Source organism: Zea mays, chromosome 2, assembly GCF_902167145.1.
Source record: "Zea mays cultivar B73 chromosome 2, Zm-B73-REFERENCE-NAM-5.0, whole genome shotgun sequence".
Taxonomy (NCBI): domain Eukaryota; kingdom Viridiplantae; phylum Streptophyta; class Magnoliopsida; order Poales; family Poaceae; genus Zea; species Zea mays.
In genome coordinates, this window is record NC_050097.1 from 12,373,359 (window position 1) to 12,399,746 (window position 26,388).

Consider the following 26,388-nt stretch of genomic DNA (forward strand, 5'->3'; position numbering starts at 1 on the left):
CAAGGAAGTCCAGAATCTTATAATCCAAAATGCCGATTTCTAAGGCACAGGCACAAAACTAAACTTTGGTCGAACAAGTGATCAGAGCAAGAGAAAACAGCAGGGAGTCATTTTTGGACCTTGGATCTTTAAGTTGATTACCTCTAAATCAACCCAAAGATCGGGGGCTTGTGGGGGATAGATATCCCCTGGGTCCACTAAAGAAGTAAAAGGCCTCACGAAAGGCCCAAGGGCCCAATAATTCGTAAGGTCATTCTTTCGTGGGCCTAGGGAAAGACAGCCGATAAAATAAAGAAGACGTGGGACTAATTAGTGCAAGCACAGGCGGCCCACAACGTCGAACGAATGAATCACAAACAGAGACCCGACTTTCCCGCGCTGGAGCCCCCACGCAACGGGGCCATGCGAGGATAAGTCGGCGGAGGTTACGTAAGGATAAACTCAAGAGGTTCACTATCTTTCAGCTACTTGTCGTTATCATAACACATGTAATGCTCCACGGCCGAGTATATAAGGCCTAGGGGGCACCCCTTCAGATCGATCGACTCTGCTCCACTTAGCCACCCACAAAAACTCTCTGCGCCCTCTATCCAGAGAATCCTCTTGTAACCACGCTCATATACTCACCAGGACGTAGGGTGTTACGCGTTTCTAAGCGGCCCGAACCTGTAAATCTTGTCCATTGTCCCTCGTGCAATCGGCACGAACCATTTTGCTACAGTCGTCGACACCGTCCTACTCCTAAAAACACCTTGAGGGGCAACCCCGGGTGTGCGGTCGGACCCAAAACACCGACAGAGGGGGACGGCCTTATCCGTCTCCACTGGCTCGAAGTTGCCGGCATGACGTTTCACGTCTGGCGCCTCCTTAGAGAGGCTTTCCAAGTCGGAGATGAGGGCCTCGGATTCGGCGAGGGCCTCGGCGTACTCCACGCACTCCACGTCGCATTCGAATGCGTGCTTGTACGTGGGGCCGACGGTGATGACCCCATTGGGGCCCGACATCTTGAGCTTCAGGTAGGTGTAGTTGGGGACGGCCATGAACTTCGCGTAGCATGGCCTTCCCAGTACCGCGTGGTAGGTTCCTCGGAACTCGACCACCTCGAACGTCAGAGTCTCCCTTCGGAAGTTGGAGGGCATTCCGAAGCAGACGGGAAGGTCGAGTCGTCCGAGGGGCTGGACGCGCTTCCCGGGAATGATCCCGTGGAAGGGCGCAGCGCCTGCTCAGATGGAGGACAGATCGACGCGTAGGAGCCCGAGGGTCTCGGCGTAGATGATGTTGAGGCTGCTGCCTCCGTCCATAAGGACCTTGGTGAGCCTGACGTCGCTGATGACGGGGTCGACGACGAGCGGGTATTTCCCCGGGCTCGGCACGTGGTCGGGGTGGTCAGCTTGGTCGAAGGTGATGGGCTTGTCGGACCAGTCTAGGTAGACCGGCGCCGCCACCTTCACCGAGCAGACCTCCCGGCGCTCTTGCTTGCGGTGCCGAGCCGAGGCATTCGCCGCTTGTCCATCGTAGATCATAAAGCAGTCGCGGACCTCGGGGAACTCTCCTGCTTGGTGATCTTCCTTCTTGTCATCGTCGCGGGCCCTGCCACCCTCCGCGGGTGGCCCGGCCCTGTGGAAGTGGCGCCGAAGCATGACGCACTCCTCAAGGGTGTGCTTGACAGGCCCCTGATGATAGGGGCACGGCTCCTTGAGCATCTTGTCGAAGAGGTTGGCACCTCCGGGGGGTTTCCGAGGGTTCTTGTACTCGGTGGCGACGACAAGGTCCGCGTCGGCGGCGTCGCGTTTCGCTTGCGACTTCTTCTTGCCTTTCTTCTTGGCGCCGCGCTGAGTCGACGCCTCGGGAGCATCTTCCGGTGGGCGGCCCTGGGGCTGCTTGTCCTTTCGGAAGATAGCCTCGACTGCCTCCTGGCCGGAGGCGAACTTGATGGCAATGTCCATCAGCTCGCTCGCCCTGGTGGGGGTCTTGCGACCCAACTTGCTCACCAGGTCGCGGCAGGTGGTGCCGGCGAGGAACGCGCCAATGACATCCGAGTCGGTGATGTTGGGCAGCTCGATGCGCTGCTTCGAGAATCGCCGGATGTAGTCCCAAAGAGACTCTCCCGGCTGCTGCCGGCAGCTTCGAAGGTCCCAAGAATTCCCGGGGCGCACATATGTGCCCTGGAAATTGCCGGCGAAGGCTTGGACTAGGTCGTCCCAGTTGGAGATCTGCCCCGGAGGCAGGTGCTCCAGCCAGGCGCGAGCGGTGTCGGAGAGGAACAAGGGGAGGTTGCGGATGATGAGGTTGTCGTCGTCCGTTCCTCCCAGTTGGCAGGCCAGGTGGTAGTCCGCGAGCCACAGTTCCGGTCTCGTCTCCCCCGAGTACTTTGTGATAGTAGTCGGGGGTCGGAACCGGGTCGGGAACGGTGCCCGTCGGATGGCCCGGCTGAAGGCCTGCGGACCTGGCGGTTTGGGCGAGGGACTCCGATCCTCCCCGCTGTCGTAGCGTCCCCCACGCCTGGGGTGGTAGCCTTGGCGCACCCTCTCGTCGAAGTGGGCCCGACGGTCGCGGTGATGGTGCTCGTTGCCGAGGCGACCCGGGGCCGCAGGCGCGGTGTTGCGCGTGCGCCCGATGTAGACCGAGGCTTCCCGCATGAATCGGGAAGTCGCGGCATGAGGTTCCGAGGGGTATCCCTGCCTTCGGGAGGCAGAGCTCTCGGCCCGTCGGACTGCGGCGCCTTCCAGGAGATTCTTGAGCTCCCCCTGGATTCGCCGGCCCTCGGTGGTTGATGGCTCCGGCATCGCGCGGAGAAGCATCGCTGCGGCAGCCAGGTTCTGGCCGTCGCCACTGGATGCGGGTGGTGGCCTGAGCCTGACGTCGTCGGCGATGCGGTGCTGGAAGCCCTGGGGTAGATGACGTATTTCTCCGACCGGAGGTTGGCCCGCCCATGCCTGCCCGACGTTCCGACGGATCGGCTCAAGCGCTCCTGCTCCCTCGTCGAGCCTGGCCTGCGCCCCGCGGATTTGCTCGAGCTGTGGGTCATGCCCCCCTGCCTGAACGGGGACCACAGCTAGCTCCCGTGGGATGTCGACGCGGGGCACTGGCCTAGGGAGATCACCATCCTCCGGCATGCCGAGATGATTGCCTTCGGAGGGACCCCCTAGATCGACGTGGAAACATTCGCGGCTTGGGCCGCAGTCCTCGTCGCCGAGGCTGCGGCTACCGTCGGAACAGTCGGAGAGGCAGTAGTCACAGGCGGTCATGAAGTCCCGCATGGCACTAGGGTTGCCAAGTCCAGAGAAATCCCAACAGATGTTGGGCCCGTCGTCTTCCTCGGACCCAGAGGGCCCGTAGGTCGAGACGTCCGTCAGCCGGTCCCAAGGCGACTGCATGCGAAACCCCAGAGGGTTTGGACTCGCCTCTACGAGAGCGTCCGCCAAAGCGAGGTCGCTAGGCGGGTTGTGGCTGAATCCAAATGACGTAGGATGGGAATCGGTCGGTACCTTTTGGTCGACGAGCGGCGATGAAGTCACGTCGGGGACTGACTGCACCGTCGTCTCAGGTGCGAGGGTGATGTCCAGCAAGCTCTCCGCGAGCGCGCTGGCGTCGTCCGCTTGCTCGGGATGGGCGTGTCGTGGGGAGACGGCGCTCGTCTTCGACTCAGGCGCGAAGTCGATACCTGGTGCGCCCCTCGTTGGGGTGCCGGTGCTGTCGGCTCGCTCAACAGCCAACGAGGCGCTGCCTCCTGCTTGGCCTTGGTCGCCCTGCCTTCCCCTCCGTCGGCGGGGGAAAGGGCAGGATGAGCTCGAAGGTCGTTCTTCCACCACGCGGGGAAGACGTCGTCGATTCCGCCGCCGACGGGCGGGTCGTCGGCCGCCATTGTCGTCGTCGCGCGGCGGTGGAAGGAGTATCATGTCGTAGCCGCCGTCGAGGGACATGAACTCAAGACTCCCGAAACGGAGCACCGTCCCGGGTTGGAGAGGTTGTTGGAGACAGCCCATCTGGAGCTTGACGGGAAGCTGTTCGTCGACACGCAGCAGGCCCCTACCTGGCGCGCCAACTGTCGGCGTTTCGAGACCGGGGGGTCCCTGGGCCGACGAGTGAGTGTCGCCGCGTGCCCCAGCCCAGATGGGTCGAGCGCGAGGGCGAGCGCGAAGGGGGGAGAGCGAGGCGGCCGGAGGCCGGCGTGAGAGAGGTGGGAATCCCGCGGCCTTCGTGTTCGTCCCGCGCCCCGGTCGGGTGCGCTTGCAGTAGGGGGTTACAAGCGTCCACGCGGGAGAGGGAGCGAGCGGCCCCAAGCGAGCGCCTGTCTCGTCCTCGTCCCCGCGCGGCCAACCCTCTCTAAGAGGGCCCTGGTCCTTCCTTTTATAGGCGTAAGGAGAGGATCCAGGTGTACAATGGGGGTGTAGCAGAGTGCTACGTGTCTAGCGGGGGAGAGCTAGCGCCCTAAGTACATGCTGTCGTGGCAGCCGGAGAGATTTTGGCACCCAGCTGGTGTGATGTCGTGGCCGTCGGAGGAGCGATGGAGCCTGGCGGAGGGACAGCTGTCGGAGCGGTTGGGTCCTTGCTGACGTCCTCTTGCTTCCGTAAGGGGGCTGAGAGCCGCCGTCGTCACAGAGCATGCGGGGCGCCATCATTGCCTATCTGGCGGAGCTAGCCAGATGGGACACCGGTCTGGTTCCCTGCGGCTCGAGTCAGCTCGGGGTAGGGTGATGATGGCGCCTCCTGTTGACGTGGCTGGCCTGCGCCCTAGGTTGGGCGATGCGGAGGCTCCTCCGAAGCTGAGGTCGAGTCTGTCTTCCGTGGCCGAGGCCGAGTCCGAGCCCCTGGGTCAGGCGAGGCGGAGGTCGTCGGCTGAGGCCAAGGCGGAGTCCGAGCCCTGGGGTCGGGCGAAGCGGAGTTCGTCGTCTTCTAGGACTTAGCCCGAGTCCGAGCCCTGGGTCGGGCGGAGCGGAGTTCGCCGTCTTCCGGGACTTAGCCCGAGTCCGAGCCCTGGGTCGGGCGGAGCGGATTTCGCCGTCTTCCGGGACTTAGCCCGAGTCCGAGCCCTGGGTCGGGCGGAGCGGAGTTCGCCGTCTTCCGGGACTTAGCCCGAGTCCGAGCCCTGGGTCGGGCGGAGCCGAGTTCACCGTCTTCCAGGACTTAGCCCGAGTCCGAGCCCTAGGTCGGGCGGAGCGGAGTTCGCCGTCTTCCGGGGCTGAGCCCGAGTCCGAGCCCTAGGTCGGGCGAAGCGGAGCTTCCTATGGTGCCTCCGGCGGGGCCTGACTGCCTGTCAGCCTCACTCTGTCAAATGGCACCGCAGTCGGAGTGGCGCAGGCGGCGCTGTCCTTCTGTCAGGGCGGTCAGTGGAGCGGCGAAGTGACGGCGGTCACTTCGGCTCTGCCGGGGGGCGCGCGTCAGGATAAGGGTGTCAGGCCACCTTTGCATTAAATGCTCATGCGACCTGGTCGGTCGGTGCGGCGATTTAGTTAGGGTTGCTTCTTAGCGAAGGCAGGGCCTCGGGCGAGCCGGAAATATGTTCGCCGTTGGAGGGGGGCCTCGGGCGAGACGGAAATCCTCCGGGGTCGGCTGCCCTTGTCCGAGGCTAGGCTCGGGCGAGGCGTGATCGAGTCGCTCGAATGGACTGATCCCTGACTTAGTCGCACCCATCAGGCCTTTGCAGCTTTATGTTGATAGGGGTTACCAGCTGAGAATTAGGAGTCTTGAGGGTACCCCTAATTATGGTCCCCGACGATATTCATAGAAATTCTCTCGAAATCTACCCTAACCTCGCCCTTAAAACCATAGCTAGGGTGGTGTGGCTTGGAAGCCACATGTTCGTTAGTCAGTACCAGACTGTCCGGTATAAGGATTTCATTACCTGGTGAACTATTAGAACGACCCTCAAGAAACGACAACGTGATTTTTTTAGTTGATCCAAAGCAGCTAGGAAAAAGTCTACTTAACCCCCTGGCGTTTGAAGGGTGGGATACTTAACCCCCCGACCTGGAAAACCAGGTATTCCACACATTAAACTTTGTATGTCGGTACATATTACCTCTCAAGGCGGTATTAGGAGGCTGTTTTGCTTACTGGGCACCCAACGTGGCTCCTAGGTGGCGCGCTCGTCCTGCCTGGCCCTATGGCCCGCTTGTTAGCCCTCATCGGCCCCATGTCAAGTACCTACAGGTGGGTTTGGGTTGGAAGCTGGAGAGCCCGTCCATCCTTCCGTTGTTCGACTGCCTAGCGCCCTCGGAGCCTCCGCACTTCCGCCTTCACCATCTCCGATGAGGCGATCGATGAGTACATGATCGGACGCTGCTCGTCTGATCACTTTGCATCATGAGCGAGAGGTGAGTACCCACTTGTCCATGTCGCTGGTAGTTTTGGAGTTGGCAGATTGTTTTTGGGGGAAGGTCCATATCTTGTGGGTGAATGGATGACGACGTAGCTGTAGTCCAAGGTCTGCATGATTTAGGAAGTGTATTAACATTTCCTTATGAAATGTAGGTTGGATCATTTGTCAATTAGGTTCCATCATAGTGGGGGGTTTGTGATAAATCAAGGGAAGCTTGAGTATGTAGGAGGCAAATGTGATTTGACATATGTGGAGTTGGACAAGGTTTCTCTTCCAGAGATATAGGGCCACCTAGCAGATCATGTTGTCAGTAAGAACTTTATGCGTTTACATTGGTTGAAGCCAGGGGCAGAATTGAGCAATGGTCTTGTACTGCTAGTCGATGATGCATCTTGCCTAACAATGGTTAGTCACATAACTGATGCTGGTGTTGCAGAAATTTATGTTGAGGAAGTTGTTGTCTGTCTTCAAATGGTTGAGCAACCTTCCAAAGAATCACAAGGAGTCAGTCTAGGAGATGCAGCAGATTGTGGCAGGGGTAAGCAAATTGTAGAAGATGAAGATGGTGGCAGCAGCAAGCAAATTGAAGATAATAGGTTTGCTAAATTTCCAGTAGAAGATAAAGAGGAAGACACTGAAACTGAATCATTAGATTAAGACTACTTCCAACCCATTGACGATGACAGTTCAGGGGAAGATGATGAAGCAATTGATTTCAGAAAATATGCCAATGAGGTGAAGAGGAATATCAGTGCTAAGAAGCTAGGACTACAAAGTGGAGGGATTGGACACATTAACCCTGCAGAATTGGTAGATGAAGTTCCGAACCTAGATGACCCAGGGAGTCCATATCATGACTCCAGTGAAGAGTATTCATATGAAGAAAACAGTGAAGATGAGTCTAAAAGGTGGCTGAGTCAAGAGAACAGGTATGATAGCAAAGCACCAGTTCCAATGTTCTCACTTGGAATGGCATTCAGATGCAGTAGACAGTTTAAAAAAGCTCTTGTGAAGTATGGATTGAAAGCACACAAGCACTTGCACTTCCAGAAAGATGAGAAGAATAGGGTTAGGGCAAACTGTTCTTGGCCTGGATGCAAATGGTTAATCTATGGTTCCAAGACTACCAGATCAGATTGGTTTAAGGTTGTCACTTTTATAGATGAGCATTCTTGCCCACCTAGGAGAGACAATAAGTTAGTAACCTCCAACATAATTGCGAAGCATTATTTCAGTGAGATTAATGACAATCCAACATGGAAAGTTGAGTTGATAAAGAAAGCTGTTCTAAAAGACCTTCTTGCAGATGTGTCACTGTCCAAGTGCAAGAGGGCAAAGGCATTGGTCCTGAAGGCTGCTCTGGACTCCATGAAAGGAGAGTACAACAAGGTGTATGACTACCAGTTGGAGCTCTTGAGAAGTAACCCTGGTAGTATAGTTGTGGTGTATCTGAATCCAGAGTTTGAAGATCAAGTATTTGAAAGGTTCTATGTGTGCTTTGATGCATCTAAGAAAGGATTCCTTGCTGGATGCAAAAAAGTGATTGGTCTTGACGGTTGCTGGTTCAAGGGTTCAAACACTGGCCAGCTGCTTTGTGCCATTGGGAGAGATGCAAACAACCAGATGTATCCAATTGCATGGGCAGCTGTTGCAACTGAAACATATGATTCATGGTACTGGTTTCTAGGATTACTTCAAAAAGATCTGAACATCAACATTGGAGGTGATGGTTGGGTTGTCATATCTGATCAACAGAATGTGCATTCTAAATCATAAAACTGTATGTCTAAAAATTAGATGGTACACAGAAATTCTTAATCATCTAAGTGCTTTTGCAGGGTCTATTGAAGGCTGTAGACGAATTGCTTCCTAACGCAGAGCACAGAATGTGTGCCAGACACATTTATGCCAACTGGAGGAAGATTTATACAGACAAGAAGCTGCAAAAGAAGTGGTGGGCTTGTGCCAAGGCACCTTGCAGAGTTCTTTTCAACCTCAGAAGGGCATGGCTTGCACAAGCTTCACCAGAAGGAGCACAAGATATGATGAAGACATCCCCAGAGCATTGGAGCAGGGCTTTTTTTCAAGATAGGGGCTAACTGTGATTCAGTGGATAACAACATGTGTGAGAGTTTTAACAACTCCATCATGGATGCTAGGTACTATCCAGTCATTTCCATGTGTGAAGCCATTAGAAAGAAGGTTATGGTGAGGATACAAGAGAATAGGGCCAAGGCTGAGAAGTGGACAGGAACAATCTGTCCTAATATCTTCAAGAAATTAAAAATCAACATTCTGAGGTCTGGTAGTTGTGATGTGCTGTGGAATGGTGAAGATGGCTTTGAGGTGCAAGAGAAAGAAGACAGGAGGTACATTGTGAACTTGGTTGGTAGAACATGTACTTGCAGATATTGGCAACTCTCAGGTCTGCCCTGCTGCCATGCTATTAGCTGCATCTACAAGGCATCAAAGCTGCTAGATGATTTCACTGCACCATGCTTCACCAAAGCAGATTACTTGAAGACCTATGCACATGTCCTCCAGCCTGTTGAGGGCCAAGCTAACTGGCCAATTTCAGACATGCCTAGACCAAAACCACCAGCTTTTGTCAAAATGCCAGGAAGGCCAAAAACTGAAAGAACTAGAGAGGTGGGGGAAGCACCTAAGGGGACTAAACTAAGCAGGATGGGCATTAAGATGAGCTGCAGGTTGTGTGACAAACCTGGGCATAACTCAAGGAAATGCTTCCTAAATCCAGAAACAGGAAAGAAAAAAAATGCTCACATTAAAAGAGATGCAAAAAAAAAGGAAGAGAGATGAGGCATCCACATCTGCACCAGACAGGAACAAAAGGTCAACTGAACAGAGCACAACAAGGGTATCTACTTACAACTTTTCTTTTTTTAATATATGTTCGTTTCATTTCAATACTGCAACTCCCTTGTAGGTTCATGTGAGCACACAGCAGAGTACAAGGGGGACAAGGGGCAGAAGGACCACAAGGGGGACAACGATGTCATGGGGAACTACCAGCAGGCTGCAGCACCTGCTGTTTGGAAACAACTAATACCAAGACCGCACCACCAAGACTGGCTTTTGTCTTTTGTTTATATTCTAGAATGCTAATTGAAACATGGGCAGGCAAGATTATGGCCATGTATTAGCAAACTTATGCTGGAATGTCATGGTTATAGACCTATAGTAGCAAACTTATGTTGGGATGTCATGACCATGTATGGTCCAATGTTATGGCCCACCTCTTGTTGAGCTTTGAACATGGTGGTTTACAACAATATATGCTCACTTGTTGATGCATCAATGTATTACGCATTGATAGAAACCATCAAATTGCAGTATTAACATCATGCCATTACATGTCTGGTACACAAAGTTCATACCATTCAACCTACAAGGAAGAGGATTCCTACTACGTTACAGTGAGGCCATCACTACTAGCATTAACATGCCAACAAACAGGTGTTCCCCGCCGTGATGGAGCCGTCGCGAGCCGAGGCGGTGGCAGAGGCGCGCGGCGCAGACCATGCGGAGGAGGAGCGCGAGCAGTCCCATGTGTGTGCGGGCGGCAGCCGAAGATGAGCTCGAATCTTCCATGGCCTCTTGTCGGGCACCTCATTCCCGCCGCTGGCTTCCTTCTACCTCTCGTCGGGTGCCTCTTTCCCGCCTCGACCACCTCTTTCCCGCCTGCCTCTCCGCTCATCTAGTGCCAAAATAGGACCAGGCTAGACGAGCGTGCCACCTAGGAGCCACGTTGGGTGCCCAGTAAGCAAAACAGCCTCCTAATACTGCCTTGGGGGGTAATATGTGCCGACATACAAAGTTTAATGTGTGGAATACCTGGTTTTTCAAGTCGGGGGTTAAGTATCCCACCCTTCACGCCAGGGGGTTAAGGCTATCCGCAACCATTACCCCTAAATTTTTCCCCCTATATCACTTTTCCCCCTATTTTCCCCATATTTTTTCATCTCCCGCAGCGGTTCCCCCTAAATACTCCCCCTATACCCCACTACCACTATAAAATATCATTTTCTATACCAACTATAAATTTTTTATCTACTAACAATTACTCGTGGACCCACAACACATTGTTTAGGGTGATGAACAGTGACACGCTATATCTGGGGGGAGAGAGAAGGGGACCGACACGTAGGGGGCGCTGTAGGGGGCACCGCTGCGGCCATAGGGTGCCCCCTACGCGCCGCATGCAAGGGGAGGGGGATCGCTAGGGTGTACCGCTGCGCACAGCCTAAGTATCCCACCCTTCAAACGCCACCTAGGAGCCACGTTGTTGCTGTCGGGAACAATCGTTGAGCTTCTTCTAGTTCACACTCAATTCGGTCGTTTTCAGCATTAACGGAGTCAGGCCCAGGCCTAACCTCAGTTCATCCGAGCAGCCGAACACGCCCGCCGCCATTCTACGCCTTGCTGCCCAGGTCGGACGGACCCTTTGCCGGAGACGAGCACACGCCACAGCAGGTATGCCCGCCCCTCTTCTGTGCAAAACTGAGCACCCGAACCCAATTTAAGCTGTTCTGTATTCGGATCTGATCTAATCACTAGTGTAATCGTATGCATGTATTATGCCTACTAACTTCCCTTTTTGGCAAGGAATTATCGGGCATAGAGCAGAGCGAAGCGAGAGATCCAATGGCGGCGGCGGAGGGGCAGTGGGTGCTCATGGCAACGGGGCGGACGCCGACCAACATTGCGGTGATCAAGTACTGGGGGAAGCGGGACGAGGCGCTCATCCTCCCCATCAACGACAGCATCAGCGTAACGCTCGACCCCGACCATCTCTCCGCCACCACCACTATCGCCGTCAGCCCCTCATTCCCTTCCGACCGCATGTGGCTCAATGGCAAGGTGTGTCATCGCCAGGACCCCTTCTCTGCTCGCTAATTTGTCTCTACCGCTGCTTCGTCACCTCCGTGGTCTGTTCATTAGGGAGGGAAAAAACACTACAGACTGGTTTGGTGGACAGGTAAATGGATGGTCCATGACGGAGGAATCTAATCGCTATTTAATTTTGAATAGGGAGGGGATTCCTGCCCCGCCCCATGAATCCTCTCCATTTTCATGCCCACCAAATCAGCACTACATGCCTTTTGTTTTTTACGTGTCACTCTGGAATCTGGACGTTGACTAAGTGGCAGATAAAAAATTCTAGTATATAGGACTTTGATTTGACGATAAATGGTATAAATTCGAAACGATGGTCCTCTTGATTACCTTGGTATTTGGTTTGGATGATTGAGCAGGAGATCTCGCTATTAGGAGGAAGGTTTCAGAGCTGCCTCAAAGAAATCAGAAAGCGTGCTCGTGACATTGAGGACAAGGAGAAGGACGTCAAGATCAAGAAAGAGGACTGGGGCAAGTTGCATGTTCACATAGCCTCGTACAACAACTTCCCCACTTCTGCTGGTTTGGCCTCTTCGGCTGCTGACCTTGCCTGTTTCGGTAAAGTTTCTTCTGTTATCATCATAATCTGATTGTTTCCCTATGTTCTCAATATAAGTTGTCATGACTTCTGGCTATCCTTACAATGATTTGACTGTTTGTTGGTCTGTTGTATTAGCAAAAACTACAACATGAAAATGTTTTAAAAGTTCACAGCAATTTTACTAGTACTGTTGTCGTGTGGCCAATCTGATTCTTTTTGCCAATTTGGAGCCCAAGTTGGAAATTGTGACTGCAGATGCATCAAAACAACTTATTAGGAGCAGATGTAGTATTTTTCTAGTTTCTTTTTTTTTTCATTTTGTCCTCCTGTGACTGACATTAAAACATGAAAAAATATATTTAGGGACAGATAGAGATTGCGAATGTAAGTTTTCTCCCTTTATGCCCGGGGTGGTGACAAGAAACAAGGCTTGACTTGTGGCAAAAGGTTATGCCAAGTCGCAGGTTTGGATTTCGAGGAAACTTTTGCTCCTGTGGCTAGGTTAGAGTCAATTTAAATTTTATTAGCCTATGCTGCTCACCATTCTTTTAGGCCGTTCCAAATGGACGTGAAGAGCGCTTTCCTCAATGGGCCAATCAAGGAGGAGGTATACGTGGAACAACCCCCTGGCTTTGAGGATGACAAGTATCCCGACCATGTATATAAGCTCTCTAAGGCGCTATATGGACTTAAGCACATGGACATCCAGCATCACTTCCTGAGAGACCACCAGCAAAAGGGAGATATCGATGTGTATCACATTAGCACCGAGAACCAGCTAGCCGATAGCTTCACCAAGCCTTTAGATGAGAAAAGGTTTTGCAGGTTGCGTAGTGAGCTAAATGTCTTAGATTCGCGTAACTTGGATTGATCTATAGCATACATGTAGTCTATGCCTTTGATCATGTTACTTTGAGCATTTACATTATTTGTTGTCTATTTATGGTGCTCAAGTTGTACAAATATCCCCGGACCTCATAAGTCCATATGCAAATGATGCACATATTTAAGGGGAGATGTGCTACAACTTGACCCCTTTGAGACTAACTTGTTTGGTTAAATACACTTGATGTAGTCTCGAAGGTACATTGAAAGGGAAAATGAACTTGGACAACGAAAATACTTCCACTGCACTCCGGTATTAGTGTATTTAATTCCAAGTTCATACTTGTGCTCTCATTGCCTTTCTGCTCTTAATTGACATTTTGGTGAGGCAATGGGGTTAAAGGGCCAAGAATGATCCTGTTTTGGTGCTTAATGCCAAAGGGGGAGAAATTAAGGCCAAAGCAAAATGGATCAGCCAACCACTTGTGAATTTTGAAAATAGAGGAGTTAGAATTTGGATTTTGTCAAAATACTCTTATTGCAAAATTTGGTCTCTTATGGGGGAGAATTTTGATTATGGGAAAAAGGGGGGGTTTGGCACTTGATCAATTTTACTCTTGGAATATCTCTCGATTTGCCCAAACAAGGGTGTTTGACTTAGAGATAGGAAAAACAATTTGATTTGCAAAAACAAACCAAGTGGTGGCAAAGAGTGATCCAAATATGCCAAATCTTAAGTAAAAAGGGAATTGGTCTTCATTTGCATTGATGTTGCACTTCTTGTGTTGCTTTTTGATGTGTTGGCATAAATCACCAAAAAGAGGAGATTGAAAGGGAAATGTGCCCTTGGGCCATTTCTATAAGTATTTTGGTGATTAGATGTCCAACACATATTGAGTGAGTTCTTATGTGCCAAATGAGTGAGAAGTGTTAAATCAAGAACAAGGTATGTTTCTAGACTTAGTGAATTGTTTTTGCATACTAACATGGTTATCTAAGTGCTAGAAACAGTGTCAAGAAAAGGATATTTGAATTGGAGAAGAGTTGGCAAAGTATAGCCAACACCAGCTCGGGCTTGGCACACCGGACTGTCTGGTTGTGCACCTGACAGTGTCCAGTGCCCCAGGCTGGTCATCGGTGAACCGACTGCTCTCAAGAAGCGGTGGAGCGACGCGACTATAAATCACCGGACTGTCCGGTGAGTCATCTGCGCACGCGTCCAAGTCATCGGCGATGAACTCGTCGCTCTCGGGAAAAGAGAAAGGCGACGTGGCTATAATTCACTGGACTGTCCGGTGATGCACCGGACTGTCCGGTGAGTCAACGGCGCCAGCAGCCAACGGTCGTCCACGCGATCAACGCGCGACACGTGGTCCGTGTCAACGGTCGGTTGGGCACACCGGACTGTCCGGTGTGCACCGGACAGTGTCCGGTGCGCCAACCGGTCCCGAGGACCAACGGTCGGCTGCGCCCGGTATGGAAGGAAATCGAGCACCGAACTGCTACAGTGGTTGTCCGGTGGTGCACCGGACTGTCCGATGCACCACTCGACAGAATGCAAGAATTGCCTACCAAACTGATGTCCAACGGCTCCTAGCTTCCTTGGGGCTATAAAAGAGACCACTAGGCGCATGGAGCAGAACACCAAGCTTACAAGAAACATCCTAAGGCATCTAGACTCTGCATTCACGCAATCGGATCATCGTTCTTGAGATTTGAGCACTGTTCGAGTTGTAAACTGAAAGGGAATTAGGCTTACACCTAGTTCCTAATTAATTTTGGTGGTTGAATTGCCCAACACAAATAATTGGACTAACTAGTTTGCTCTAGTGTACAAGTTATACATGTGCCAAAGGTTCACACTTAGCCAATAAAAAGACCAAGTATTGGGTTCAAACAAAGGAGCAAGAGCCAACCGAAGGCACCTCTGGCCTGGCGCACCGGACTGTCCGGTGTGCCACCGGACATGTCCGGTGCACCAGAGGACTCCGACTTCAAACTCTTCACCTTCGGGAATTCTCGTAAGCCGGCGCGCTATAATTCACCGGACTATTCGGTGTACACCGGACAGTGTCCGGTGCTCCAAGGATGAGCGGCCTCGCGAACTCGGCAGCCTCGGGAATTCACTTCGGCTGCTCCGCTATAATTCACCGGACTGTCCGGTGTGACAGCGGGGCAACGACTACTTCGAAGCCAACGGTCACCTGCAGGCGCATTAAATGCGCGCCAGAGCGCGCAGAAGTCAGGCTCGCGCGAGACGGCACAGCGGACACTCTACAGTACATGTCCGGTGCGCCACCGGACATCTAGGCGGGCCCAGAAGTCAGCGCTCCAACGGTCGAAACCCTAACGGTCGGGTGACGTGGCTGTCGCACCGGACATGTCCGGTGTGCACCGGACTGTCCGGTGCACCATACGACAGACAGCCTTCACCAACGGCTAGATTTTGGTTGGTGGCTATAAATACCACCCCAACCGGCCACTTCAATGTGTGGGAGCCCAAGCAACATTCCAAGTCATCTAGTTGACATACTCAAGCCCTCCCAACCACATATATTCATTGATCCATCCTATACACAAGATTTAGTCCACTACAACCAACACAAGTGCCACAAAAGAGAGAGCGAGCAATTGAGAGCTACTCAATTGAGTTTAGCCCTAGCGCCTTGTGAGATTCATCGAGAGATAGTGTGTGCTTCATCTTTTTGTTCATTTGCGCGTGGAGTTTTGACTTCCATTCGAACTTCCTCCAAAGTTTTGGAGGCTTGTAAAAGCTAGAAAGAGACACCAAAGATTGTGGTGGTCCTTGTGGGATCGAGAGTGATCCTTGAGAAGAAGAAGAGCTCACCGATCCTTGTGTGATCGGGGGAGAGAGGGAAAGGGTTGAAAAAGACCCGTCCTTAAGTGGACTCCTCAACGGGGACTAGGCCTTCGAGGGCCGAACCTCGGTAAAACAAATCACTCGTGTCCACTGTGTTTATTGCTTGTGATTTGTTTGTTTTCCCTTGCTCTAAGTTTTCTTGCACCTTTATTTGCTAATATCATTTGGCGTTGCTTCAAGTTAAATTCCCATTTAGTGAAGCAACACGTTGCAAGAAAGAACTTGTCCTAGTGCTCTTCTCATCTAAGACTTCTTGCTTTGTTTAACTTACTAGTTGTATTGATTTATCACTTCCACGTTATTTAGCAATACTCTTTTCAAGCAAGAACTTAGTTTCTATTCTCCGATATTTGTATATCTTGTTCTAACCACTAATCAAGGGATCTAGTTGGGGGATAAAGTTTTAATTTTCAGGTTTCGCCTATTCACCCCCCCCCCTCTAGGCGACTTTCAATTGGTATCAAAGCTAGGCACTTCATCTTGAGTCTAACAACTCGAAGTGATGGCTCGTAGAAGATCCCAAAAGAACAAGAAGACCCAGGAGAACAAGGAGGTAACTCTTGAGATATTACTTTCCGATTGTTCTAATTATGTTTCTTGGTCTACTAGAGTGATAAAAGCTTTTAGAACCATAGATCCTCAATTAGAACAAATTTTAGACAAGAGTATCTTCCCTCCTAGTTATAATGGAAAAATTATCTCCGAGGAGGACCAAAGATGTTTTCGCTTAAACTACCTAGCTTTTGACATCTTAAGCAATTCTCTTAGCAAAGAAGATTATCGTGCCTTCATATCAAATTATGACGAATCCACCCATGATACGCATGATATTTGGACTAGAATTAAAAGCAAATTTAATAAGTCCAAACATGATAGTTCATTTTGTGCTTCTACTTCCTTTGGTATTTGTGATACTAACCCTTGCAAGGAAGAAGAAGAAAATGAACGATGGAGACCAAACGATGAATCCACCTCTTCAAAAGGTTTGTCTTCCCATTTCAATTCCCACATATGTTGTATGGCTAATGAAAATGATAGCGGAAGGACAAATGAGGATGAGGAGGAAGAAAGAAGCTTCTTGCATCTCTACGCTCGCCTAAGCCAAGAAGATAAGACGGTCATGCTCAAACTTCTAGAAAGAGCGAGAGAGCAAAGCGAAGCTCGTCAAAGGCTAGAAGACGTTCTCTCCATGAAAATGCTACACTTTGACGAGTTGACTAAAGAACATGAGGAGCTAAAGTGCTCTCATGTTGATTTGGTCCAAAGGTATGAAACTATTTCAATTGAGCATGATAACGCTTTACATTGTATCACTCAATTAGTAAATAGGAATACCTTGCTTAAGGACCAAATAGAAAAGCTAAAAGTTGAAAATCTAGCTTTTCAAGAAAAATATGATATGCTTCTATGTTCTCATGAAAATCTTATGGATGATCATATCATATTAAACATTGCTCATGAGGTTGTGATAGAAAACTTAAAATCCCAACAACCTCACTCGTGCACATGTATTCAAATTGATATTATATTACCATATGCTAATGCTTGTTGTTTGTCGACAAGCAAATCTTCCGTTGAGCTAGAATTTGCAGGAACAAATGATGATTCATATCAAAAGCTCAAAGAAGAAAATGAGAGGCTAAAGAAGAGCTTGACACAACTAAAAGGGAAATGCATTGCCCAACCTTCTCAAGATAACCGTGATCACATGGTGAAGAAGCTTGAGACGGGAACAACTGTGGCATGCACTACATCCCTTGAAGAAAATGTCAAGGATTTGAGGATTGCCAAGAGGAAGAAACAAAAGATGAAATTCAACACCTCCTCCAAAAGCCTCAACCACACCTCCACAAAAGGTAACATCCAAGGTAATGATCAAACCACACTTCACATTAAGAGGTGTAGTGAATGCTTTGAAGAGGGGCATTTGATTAGGTCATGTCCCTACATTAAAAATGGCTTGATTATTAACAAGGATGATAGACTTTGTTTTAAATGCTCCAAGAAGGGACACTTGCTTAGATCTTGTCCTCATTTAAAACAAAAAGGCATAGGGTTAGAAAAGAAAGTTTTTACTAACCATGTAGCAAGCAACAAACAAGGAAAGAAGAAAACTTCAAAACTTGAAAAACGCCTATGCTACACATGCCGAAAGAAGGGACATTAATGCAAGGATTGTCCCATTGGTAACAATTCCACTCCTAGCTTGTCAATTAATTCTCATGTAACTAGGCAACCCAAAATTGCAACTTGTGCTAGAAAGGTAATGAGTTTACCTAGTGCTAACACAAAGGACTTTTGGGTTCCTAGATCTTTGTTGACTAACCGTGATGGACCCATCAAGCGATGGGTACCAAAATATGCTTGACAAGCTTTGTAGGAGAAGGAGATGATATGAAGTCTTTGGGGTGCTTGAGAGAGTTCATTCAATTCTTATCAACTCAAGCTATCAATCTTCAATATACATGATTGACCCAAGGTTATTTTTCAAATTGCTATGTCTTAAACTCATATCATCTCAAGGAAGATATTATATGTTGTAGAAAGTGAAGAGATATCATGTGCAAAAATCAAGGCCTACAACATGGAGGAAAGCCAAAGGATGGTAACACTTATCTTTTAAGTGCAAGTATTTTAGAATATCATTTCTTATGTGTCTTGTGTAGTCACATAGAAAGATTGAAGCACTTCAAATGCCTTTAAATTTATATTACCATTCTTTGAAGAATTTTCTATCATATGGTAGATTGCATACTCATCATTTCCATCCTATGGCAATCTACATGCTTTAAATTGTTGGAAGTGTCACATGGCATGTTTTTCGCTAAGTTATTCTATTATTGCCATGTTTCTAGATATAGAGAGATATTTCAAGTTCCTAAAAGAACAAGGTGTTATGCAAGGAATTCAAATCCTTAGGACACTTATAAAAGGAAAACTCTCTCTATAACTAGAATAGTGAGACTATTGATTTTATTTAAGTAACCCAAAGTAGTCTCACTTGTAGAGAATAAGTTTCTCTTTGGAAGCGTGTAATCTAACATGAAAAGAAAAATCAATCCAATGTTTTATGATGTATTTCTACTTGCTCAAAATTGGATATGATTCTTTCACATTTATCGCTTTCCAAATCATGAATTAGATTTATTCCTATAATCTCAAAGGATTATTTATGCTTGTTTTATGAGTTAAAATTGAGCATAACATCATCTATGGATAATCTAGTTCATGCTATGAAGTTTCCATGTTTTAGTAATCTAGCCTTTCATTCCTTATCAAAAATGGTTACAAAAATGGAAACTAGTGCTTGTGTTACTAACAACGTATCTCTTGAGCTTACTTATGAATATCTACAAAAGAGAAAGTACACAAGCCTCATGGGTTGTTCTTCACCCAAAAGAAGAAAGGTAAAAACAAAGGTGCTCACTCATATCTCTCAAATGAAAGAGGAGGACATCAAGAACAACAACACCTACTTGGATAATAAGGTCTACAAAACAATCAATGGTGTGGTTGTGAGTATTCTAAATACTTTCATATTGAGAATACTAGGCTCAAGTTGTTTATTACAAATTTAATAAGCCTTGATCAAGATGTATAATGCTTCTCTCTATTTGTCTTTAAAGTAAATGCATCCATTCAATTCATTCAAATACTTGATGCATATCTTTAGGGGGAGCCTCTTTTTATATCTTGATTATGTTGAGACTATTACTTTATCTTAGAAATTTCATATAGTCTCTTGCATGAGAATGAGTTTCTCATGAAGTATTTGCTAGATTCTCCTACTCTAAGCTTAATTGATAATCTAATGCGTATGTTGTTCTTTTGATCACATAAGTTATTTGTTTGATCATTGAATGAATTCAATCAACAATCATGCTTCTTAGTGCCGTATATACTATCAATCGATATCTCTCTTGATATGCACTAAGTTAAGGGGAGAATTCATGATACATTTATGCAACTTGTGATCCATTGGATATATGCTTGAAAAGATCACTAGTTGTAGAACTCTCTCTTGTGCAAAATATTTCCATATATTGTCATTAAGAATAGGTCTTAAGCATCTAAGACTAAGGACAAAGTACAATGAAGAGAGCGTCCCTATGTAAAGGTACAAAAAGGTAAAACTATCTCCTTTCATTTAAACTTGTACCTAAATCTTCCTTTTCTATACTCTCTTTACATATCTTGTTTAAAAGGAAGAGAAAGCATGTCCATGCATATCCCTGCTTCATATCTAGTTTAACTTCTCAAAAATTCATTCATGCTTTAATGCATCTTTGTTGAAACTAGATGAAGTGATTTAATTGTCAAAGAGCTTAAAGCTTAACCTTGTAACGAGGATAAGCTGCCTTTATTTCAAAGGTGGATGGTCCTTAAGTCTCTTTGAAATCCTTAAGGGAAAATGCTTAAATTGTTTACAACATGCTTTCATAAGTGCATAAATTGTCATGAGCATCACACTTATACTATGACACAATGCACTTCACATTCTGTATGATATAGATATGTTCTCATTTACCTAATTATGTGCAATTGGCATTTGAGGCCAAAAATATGTTTTCCTCTCGCACATATTTAGGGGGAGCAATCTATGTTATATAGAACTATGATCATGCTTAATTTGATATATCCTCTTGATCATATCTCTTTTATATGCTATGACTAATGTGTTTTCAAGTAAATTTCAAACCAAGTCATAGGTACATTGAAAGGGAATTGGAGTCTTCGGCGAAGACAAAGCTTTCACTCTACTCTATCGGTATTATCTACCCTTCGCCATCACTCCACAATGTCTCTCCATCTTTGGTATAATCTTCACTCATATGTTTTATTTGCCAAAGGGGAGAAAATAGTTAGGATAGGGCTTATATCTCACTCAAAGTATCCGTTTTTGGCGATTCATGCCAAAGGGGGAGAAAGTATGAGCCCAAAGCAAAAGGACCGCACCACCACCCTAATTTTAAATTAATGGTTTTCAATTGGAAAATTTCAAATTGGTATCTCTTTGTGTTCAAAAAGGGGGAGCAAGTAGTATTTTCAAAACTTGATATCTTAAAACCCTCTTGAACACTAAGAGGAGAATTTATTTGAGGGGGAGTTTTGTTTAGTCAAAGGAAAAGCATTTGAAACAAGGGGAGAAAATTTTAAACTTGAAAATGCTTTGCAAAAATCTTATTCATTTACCTTTGACTATGTTGCAAAAAGGACTTTGAAAAGGATTTACAAAAAGAATTTGCAAAAACAAAACGTGTGGTGCAAGCGTGGTCCAATATGTTAAAAATGAAGAAACAATCCATGCATATCTTGTAAGTATTTATATTGGCTCAACTCCAAGCAACCTTTGCACTTACATTATGCAAACTAGTTCAATTATGCACTTCTATATTTGCTTTGGTTTGTGTTGGCATCAATCACCAAAAAGGGGGAGATTGAAAGGGAATTAGGCTTACACCTAGTTCCTAATTAATTTTGGTGGTTGAATTGCCCAACACAAATAATTGGACTAACTAGTTTGCTCTAGTGTATAAGTTATACAGGTGCCAAAGGTTCACACTTAGCCAATAAAAAGACCAAGTATTGAGTTCAAACAAAGGAGCAAGAGCCAACCGAAGGCACCTCTGGTCTGGCGCACCGGACTGTCCGGTGTGCCACCGGACATGTCCGGTGCACCAGAGGACTCCAACTTCAAACTCTTCACCTTCGGGAATTCTCGTAAGCCGGCGCGCTATAATTCACCGGACTGTCCGGTGTACACCGGACAGTGTCCGGTGCTCCAAGGATGAGCGGCCTCGCGAACTCGGCAGCCTCGGGAATTCACTTCGGCTGCTCCGCTATAATTCACCGGACTGTCCGGTGTACATCGGACTGTCCGGTGTGACAGCGGGGCAACGGCTACTTCGACGCCAACGGTCACCTGCAGGCGCATTAAATGCGCGCCAGAGCGCGCAGAAGTCAGGCTCGCGCGAGACGGCGCACCGGACACTCTACAGTACATGTCCGGTGCGCCACCGGACATCTAGGCGGGCCCAGAAGTCAGCGCTCCAACGGTCGAAACCCTAACGGTCGGGTGACGTGGCTGTCGCACCGGACATGTCCGGTGTGCACCGGACTGTCCGGTGCACCATACGACAGACAGCTTTCACCAACGGCTAGATTTTGGTTGGTGGCTATAAATACCACCCCAACCGGCCACTTCAATGTGTGGGAGCCCAAGCAACATTCCAAGTCATCTAGTTGACATACTCAAGCCCTCCCAACCATATATATTCATTGATCCATTCTATACACAAGATTTAGTCCACTACAACCAACACAAGTGCCACAAAAGAGAGAGCGAGCAATTGAGAGCTACTCAATTGAGTTTAGCCCTAGCGCCTTGTGAGATTCATCGAGAGATAGTGTGTGCTTCATCTTTTTGTTCATTTGCGCGTGGAGTTTTGACTCCCATTCGAACTTTCTCCAAAGTTTTGGAGGCTTGTAAAAGCTAGCAAGAGACACCAAAGATTGTGGTGGTCCTTGTGGGATCGAGAGTGATCCTTGAGAAGAAGAAGAGCTCACCGATCCTTGTGTGATCGGGGGAGAGAGGGAAAGGGTTGAAAAAGACCCGTCCTTAAGTGGACTCCTCAACGGGGACTAGGCCTTCGAGGGCCGAACCTCGGTAAAACAAATCACCCGTGTCCACTGTGTTTATTGCTTGTGATTTGTTTGTTTTCCCTTGCTCTAAGTTTTCTTGCACCTTTATTTGCTAATATCATTTGGCGTTGCTTCAAGTTAAATTCCCATTTAGTGAAGCAACACGTTGCAAGAAAGAACTTGTCCTAGTGCTCTTCTCATCTAAGGCTTCTTGCTTTGTTTAACTTACTAGTTGTATTGATTTATCACTTCCGCGTTATTTAGCAATACTCTTTTCAAGCAAGAACTTAGTTTCTATTCTCCGATATTTGTATATCTTGTTCTAACCACTAATCAAGGGATCTAGTTGGGGGATAAAGTTTTAATTTTCAGGTTTCGCCTATTCACCCCCCTCTAGGCGACTTTCATAAACTTCTTGAGCTGTGTTTGTGTGCTCACTTCTTCACTTGTGTGCGTGTGTGCGCTGCGGATTTGGGTCTTGTGTGTGTTGCTCTCCCATCCTTACTCTTGTGCTTTCTTTGTGATCAATACTGTAAGGGCGAGAGGCTCCAACTTGTGGAGATTCCTCGCAAACGGGAAGTATACTCAAAAGATAAAAGACCGTGGTATTCAAGTTCATCGTTGGATCACTTGAAAGGGGTTGAGTGCAACCCTCGTCCTTTGGGACGCCACAACGTGGAAGTAGGCTAGTGTTACTTGGCCGAACCACGGGATAAAAATCGTGTGTCTCTTGTGTTGCTTTTTGTGATTGTTTTGTTCGCACGAGCTCGCTCCATAGCCACTTGGTCACACTAACACTTTAATAATCAAGGTTGTGGCTATTTAGTGTTTGATTTTAAAGGATCACCTATTCACCCCCTCTAGGTGCTCTCAGTAGCTTCGCCTATCATCATGGGTCTGCTTCATTTGCCGCCATGCGTAGGTATACACCCGATATAGTGTATCTGTTACATCTTTCCTGATATGTCGGTCACTATAGAGACTCTGATGCTGAGGTCCCTTTGACTGGGATTGACTGGCCTTATTCGTCGGTGGCGTTCGTCTGAGCCAGTACGTGGCGAAGTGTCGTCTGACATCCGTCAGAGACCTTTCGGCGTTGTATCCAAGGTTCGGACGTAGTTTGGCGATGACCCGTCTTGTCCCGCTGACGTGGACTTGTATCATTGGGTCAGCTTTCCCTTACGCTAGTCTCCAGTAAGGTTGCTTGGCAGGGACTTGGTTGTCCGCTCCGCCTCTCAAGGTTGCTCGGCACAGACCTGGTCGCCCACGCCGCCTTGCAAGGTTGCTCGACAGGGACTTGGTCGCCCGCTCTGCCTCGCAGGATTGCTCGGCGGGGACTTGGTTGCCCGCTCCGCCTCATAAGATTGCTCGATAGGGACTTGACTGCTTTCGAAAAGTCTTCTTGGGCTTTGTTCTGGCACCCCGTTCCTGGGTGTCCAACAGGAACCCTTGTTGTTGCGTGATCTGAGGTTCCTCCATCCTGTCATCAACGTGACAATGACGACGGGAAGAGCAGTGTCTCCGAAACCTGGCTCCGTGGAAGGACCTGTGCAGGTTGGTGCAAATCAGGTTTTCAGACAACGATTATGTGACTGCTCGATGAGTTGATCTGCAATGTGACGTCTACAAACTTCAATGACTCCGCAAACTCAGCTTCGACCGGCCTAGAGCGATCCCCAGCATGATTAATACTAAGTTTATCGCTCTTGTTTCTTTTAGATACGTTCAAGATGGATGTAATCTACTACGTGGATGTTTTTTATTTGTTATGTGTAGCTTATCCATTGTTTATGTAGTAATTGTTTTAGGAATTAATTAATCTTAAAAGTGCATAATTATCTAATATATTTAACTATGAGTGCTCAACTAGAGATCATGCAGAGTTGCTCTAAGTCTTAGCTCTAGTGACAAACACATTAAATCAGGTCAACTTCTTGCTGGCTTTCCCATCTCTTCTCCCCTTTGGCCAATGTCCATGAATTAATCCTTCCATCCTTTTTCTATGCTTAGGTCTTCGTTAGCCAGCCTATAATCAAACTTGTTTACACCTCCCAACAAGCTATGGCGTCGCCGAGTTCGAGATGAGATCGATCCTGCTGCGTGGAATTTGACCCTGGTAGTGAGATCGCCCAGTGACCCATAGTCTCTGCATATAGCCTGCACTTGACCACTGGTCCACTGCCCCCCCACACGCCACGCCATTCCTCATTTCACACCACCGGCAGCCGGGAACCATGGCAGCGGCTACGGCGCACCTCCTAGCCTTCCTATCGGTTCTCACGACGATGGCTGCCCTCTCTTCGGTGGCTGCCGGTGGTCGCATGACGGACCAGCTCGACATACTCTGGGGCCCAACACAGCTTCTAAACGGAAGCAACGGCGGCGACGACCAGACCATCGGGCTGTCGCTGGACCGCGTCATGGGGTCGGGTTTCCGGTCCAAGACCTCCTATCTGTTTGCCAGGATCGACATCGACATCAAGCTCGTCCCGGGGAACTCCGCCGGCACCGTCACGACGGTTTACGTGAGTGAGCAACAAGACATCTCTGACATTATCATTCATGCATGCCAGCTTGTGAACAACCATTTGCCTTCGTTCCTAGCTCTTTGAGTGACGACGGATGCTATGAATGCGCAGTTGATGTCTGAACAGCAGTGGAAGACCCATGACGAAATCGACCTGGAGTTCCTGGGCAACCTCACCGGTCAGCCGTACACCCTGCACACCAACATCTTCGCCAATGGCTCTGGTGGCAGGGAGGTGCAGTACCGGCTCTGGTTCGACCCTACCCTAGACTTCCACACCTATTCCATCATCTGGAGTTCAGACGAGATCCTGTAAGCCCCTCTGTTCTTGTTCTTACTACATCCACGGAGCTTTTTTAGCAGTCGTCGCCAGCTTTCAGTGACAACGACTCTTTGCTGAAACAACAAGTTTTCCTTCAAAAATGAGCAAGTGAGATAACGAGATGAGTTTCAGGATCCTGGTCGACAACAAGGCGATCCGGCGGTTCAGGAACCACTGGGACGTCGGCATCCCCTTCCCGGTGTACCAGCCGATGAGGCTGAACGGCGTCCTCTGGGACGCCGACGACTGGGCGACGCAGGGCGGGCGCGTCAAGACGGACTGGTCCCAGGCGCCCTTCACCGCCTACTTCCGGAACTACCGCGCCAACGGTTGCGAGCCGAGCGGGTCCGCGTGGGTGTGCGGCCAGGGCCCAGCGCCCGGCGGCGGCGACTGGCTTGACGGCGGAGCAGCTGGGCTGGACGACATGAAGCGGCAGGAGCAGCTGAAGGAGGCGGAGGATATGTACATGATCTACAACTACTGCACCGACTCAAAGAGGTTCCCCGGTGGCTTCCCCACGGAATGTGGGTTGGCGTAGAGCGAGTACAAGTGATGGTCATCAGATTATTGTTTCATTTTTTTTTTGCCTCTCTACTAGAGGAACGAGAACAAGAACAATTATGAAACCATCTCTAGATTGGTCAAAGATGTCTAGCATATATTCCAACTTCTACGTCCGTAGACGCATGTGGCTGTTTTAAACTTGCTAGGATCGTAGATGAGAAAAAGAGATATAAAGTTTATGGAGGAAAAAGAAACCATGGAAAAAAAGATTTAATATGAGGTGGTTAATACAGTGTTGTCGGGTAACGTAATTAGGGGTACCCCCAACACTTCTAAACACGGTTGATAAACACCTTCAGAACAGACCATAAATACTGACAGTTCAAGTCAAAGTCAAAGCTTCATCTGCCAAGGGACGCGATCTCGCCTCGGTCGAGCCCGGCTTCGGGCAGGAACAGTAGTCCCGGACGAATTTACGTCTCACCCGAGGGTCTCACACCCTCGGCTCAGCCAAAGGCAAGCCTTGTCGTGCAAGCGACCTTGGCCAAATCACCTTACCAGCCGACCGTACTGCATGCGCATTTAATGCTGGGATCGCCTGACACCTTATCCTGACACGCGTGCCTCAGTCGACAAGGTCGAAGTGACCGCAGTCATTTCGCCCTTTCACTGACTGATCTGACAGGAAAACAGCGCCGCCCGCCCCGCTCCGGTTGCTGTGCCAACCACCCGGGTGAAACTGACAACAGTCAAGTTCGGCCTCAGGCGCAACAAGAAGCTCCGCCTCGCCCGACCTTAGGCCTCGGCCTCGGCCTCGGGAGGAGATCTCCGCCTCGCCCGACCCCAGAGCTCGGCCTCAGCCTTGGCCTCAGAAAGAGTCACGTCCTCACCCGACCCTTGGCCTCAG

The 26,388-nt window shown here is 48.7% G+C and overlaps 2 protein-coding genes across 4 annotated transcripts; both read left to right on the forward strand.

Annotated features, from left to right (window-relative positions):
* The first annotated feature begins 10,624 nt into the window (after window positions 1-10,624).
* LOC103645978 (diphosphomevalonate decarboxylase 2) lies at window positions 10,625-12,825 on the forward strand. Of its 3 annotated transcripts, XM_035965185.1 has the most exons (5): window positions 10,625-10,816; window positions 10,949-11,203; window positions 11,599-11,797; window positions 12,144-12,244; window positions 12,333-12,825. In XM_035965185.1, exons 2-4 carry the CDS (start codon window positions 10,988-10,990, stop codon window positions 12,212-12,214), a joined length of 486 nt encoding a protein of 161 aa, XP_035821078.1. In that variant the 5' UTR covers window positions 10,625-10,816; window positions 10,949-10,987; the 3' UTR covers window positions 12,215-12,244; window positions 12,333-12,825. The 3 variants fall into 3 exon arrangements, with proteins under 3 accessions (XP_035821078.1, XP_008668934.1, XP_008668933.1); XM_008670712.4 differs by lacking the exon at window positions 12,333-12,825 and having other exon boundaries at window positions 12,150-12,268; XM_008670711.4 differs by lacking the exon at window positions 12,333-12,825 and having other exon boundaries at window positions 10,662-10,816; window positions 12,144-12,278.
* Window positions 12,826-23,360: 10,535 nt separating this feature from the next.
* On the forward strand, window positions 23,361-25,757 carry LOC103645979 (xyloglucan endotransglucosylase/hydrolase 2). Its single transcript, XM_008670713.4, has 3 exons — window positions 23,361-24,653; window positions 24,768-24,967; window positions 25,110-25,757. Exons 1-3 carry the CDS (start codon window positions 24,363-24,365, stop codon window positions 25,513-25,515), a joined length of 897 nt encoding a protein of 298 aa, XP_008668935.1. The 5' UTR covers window positions 23,361-24,362; the 3' UTR covers window positions 25,516-25,757.
* The last annotated feature ends 631 nt before the right edge of the window (window positions 25,758-26,388 follow it).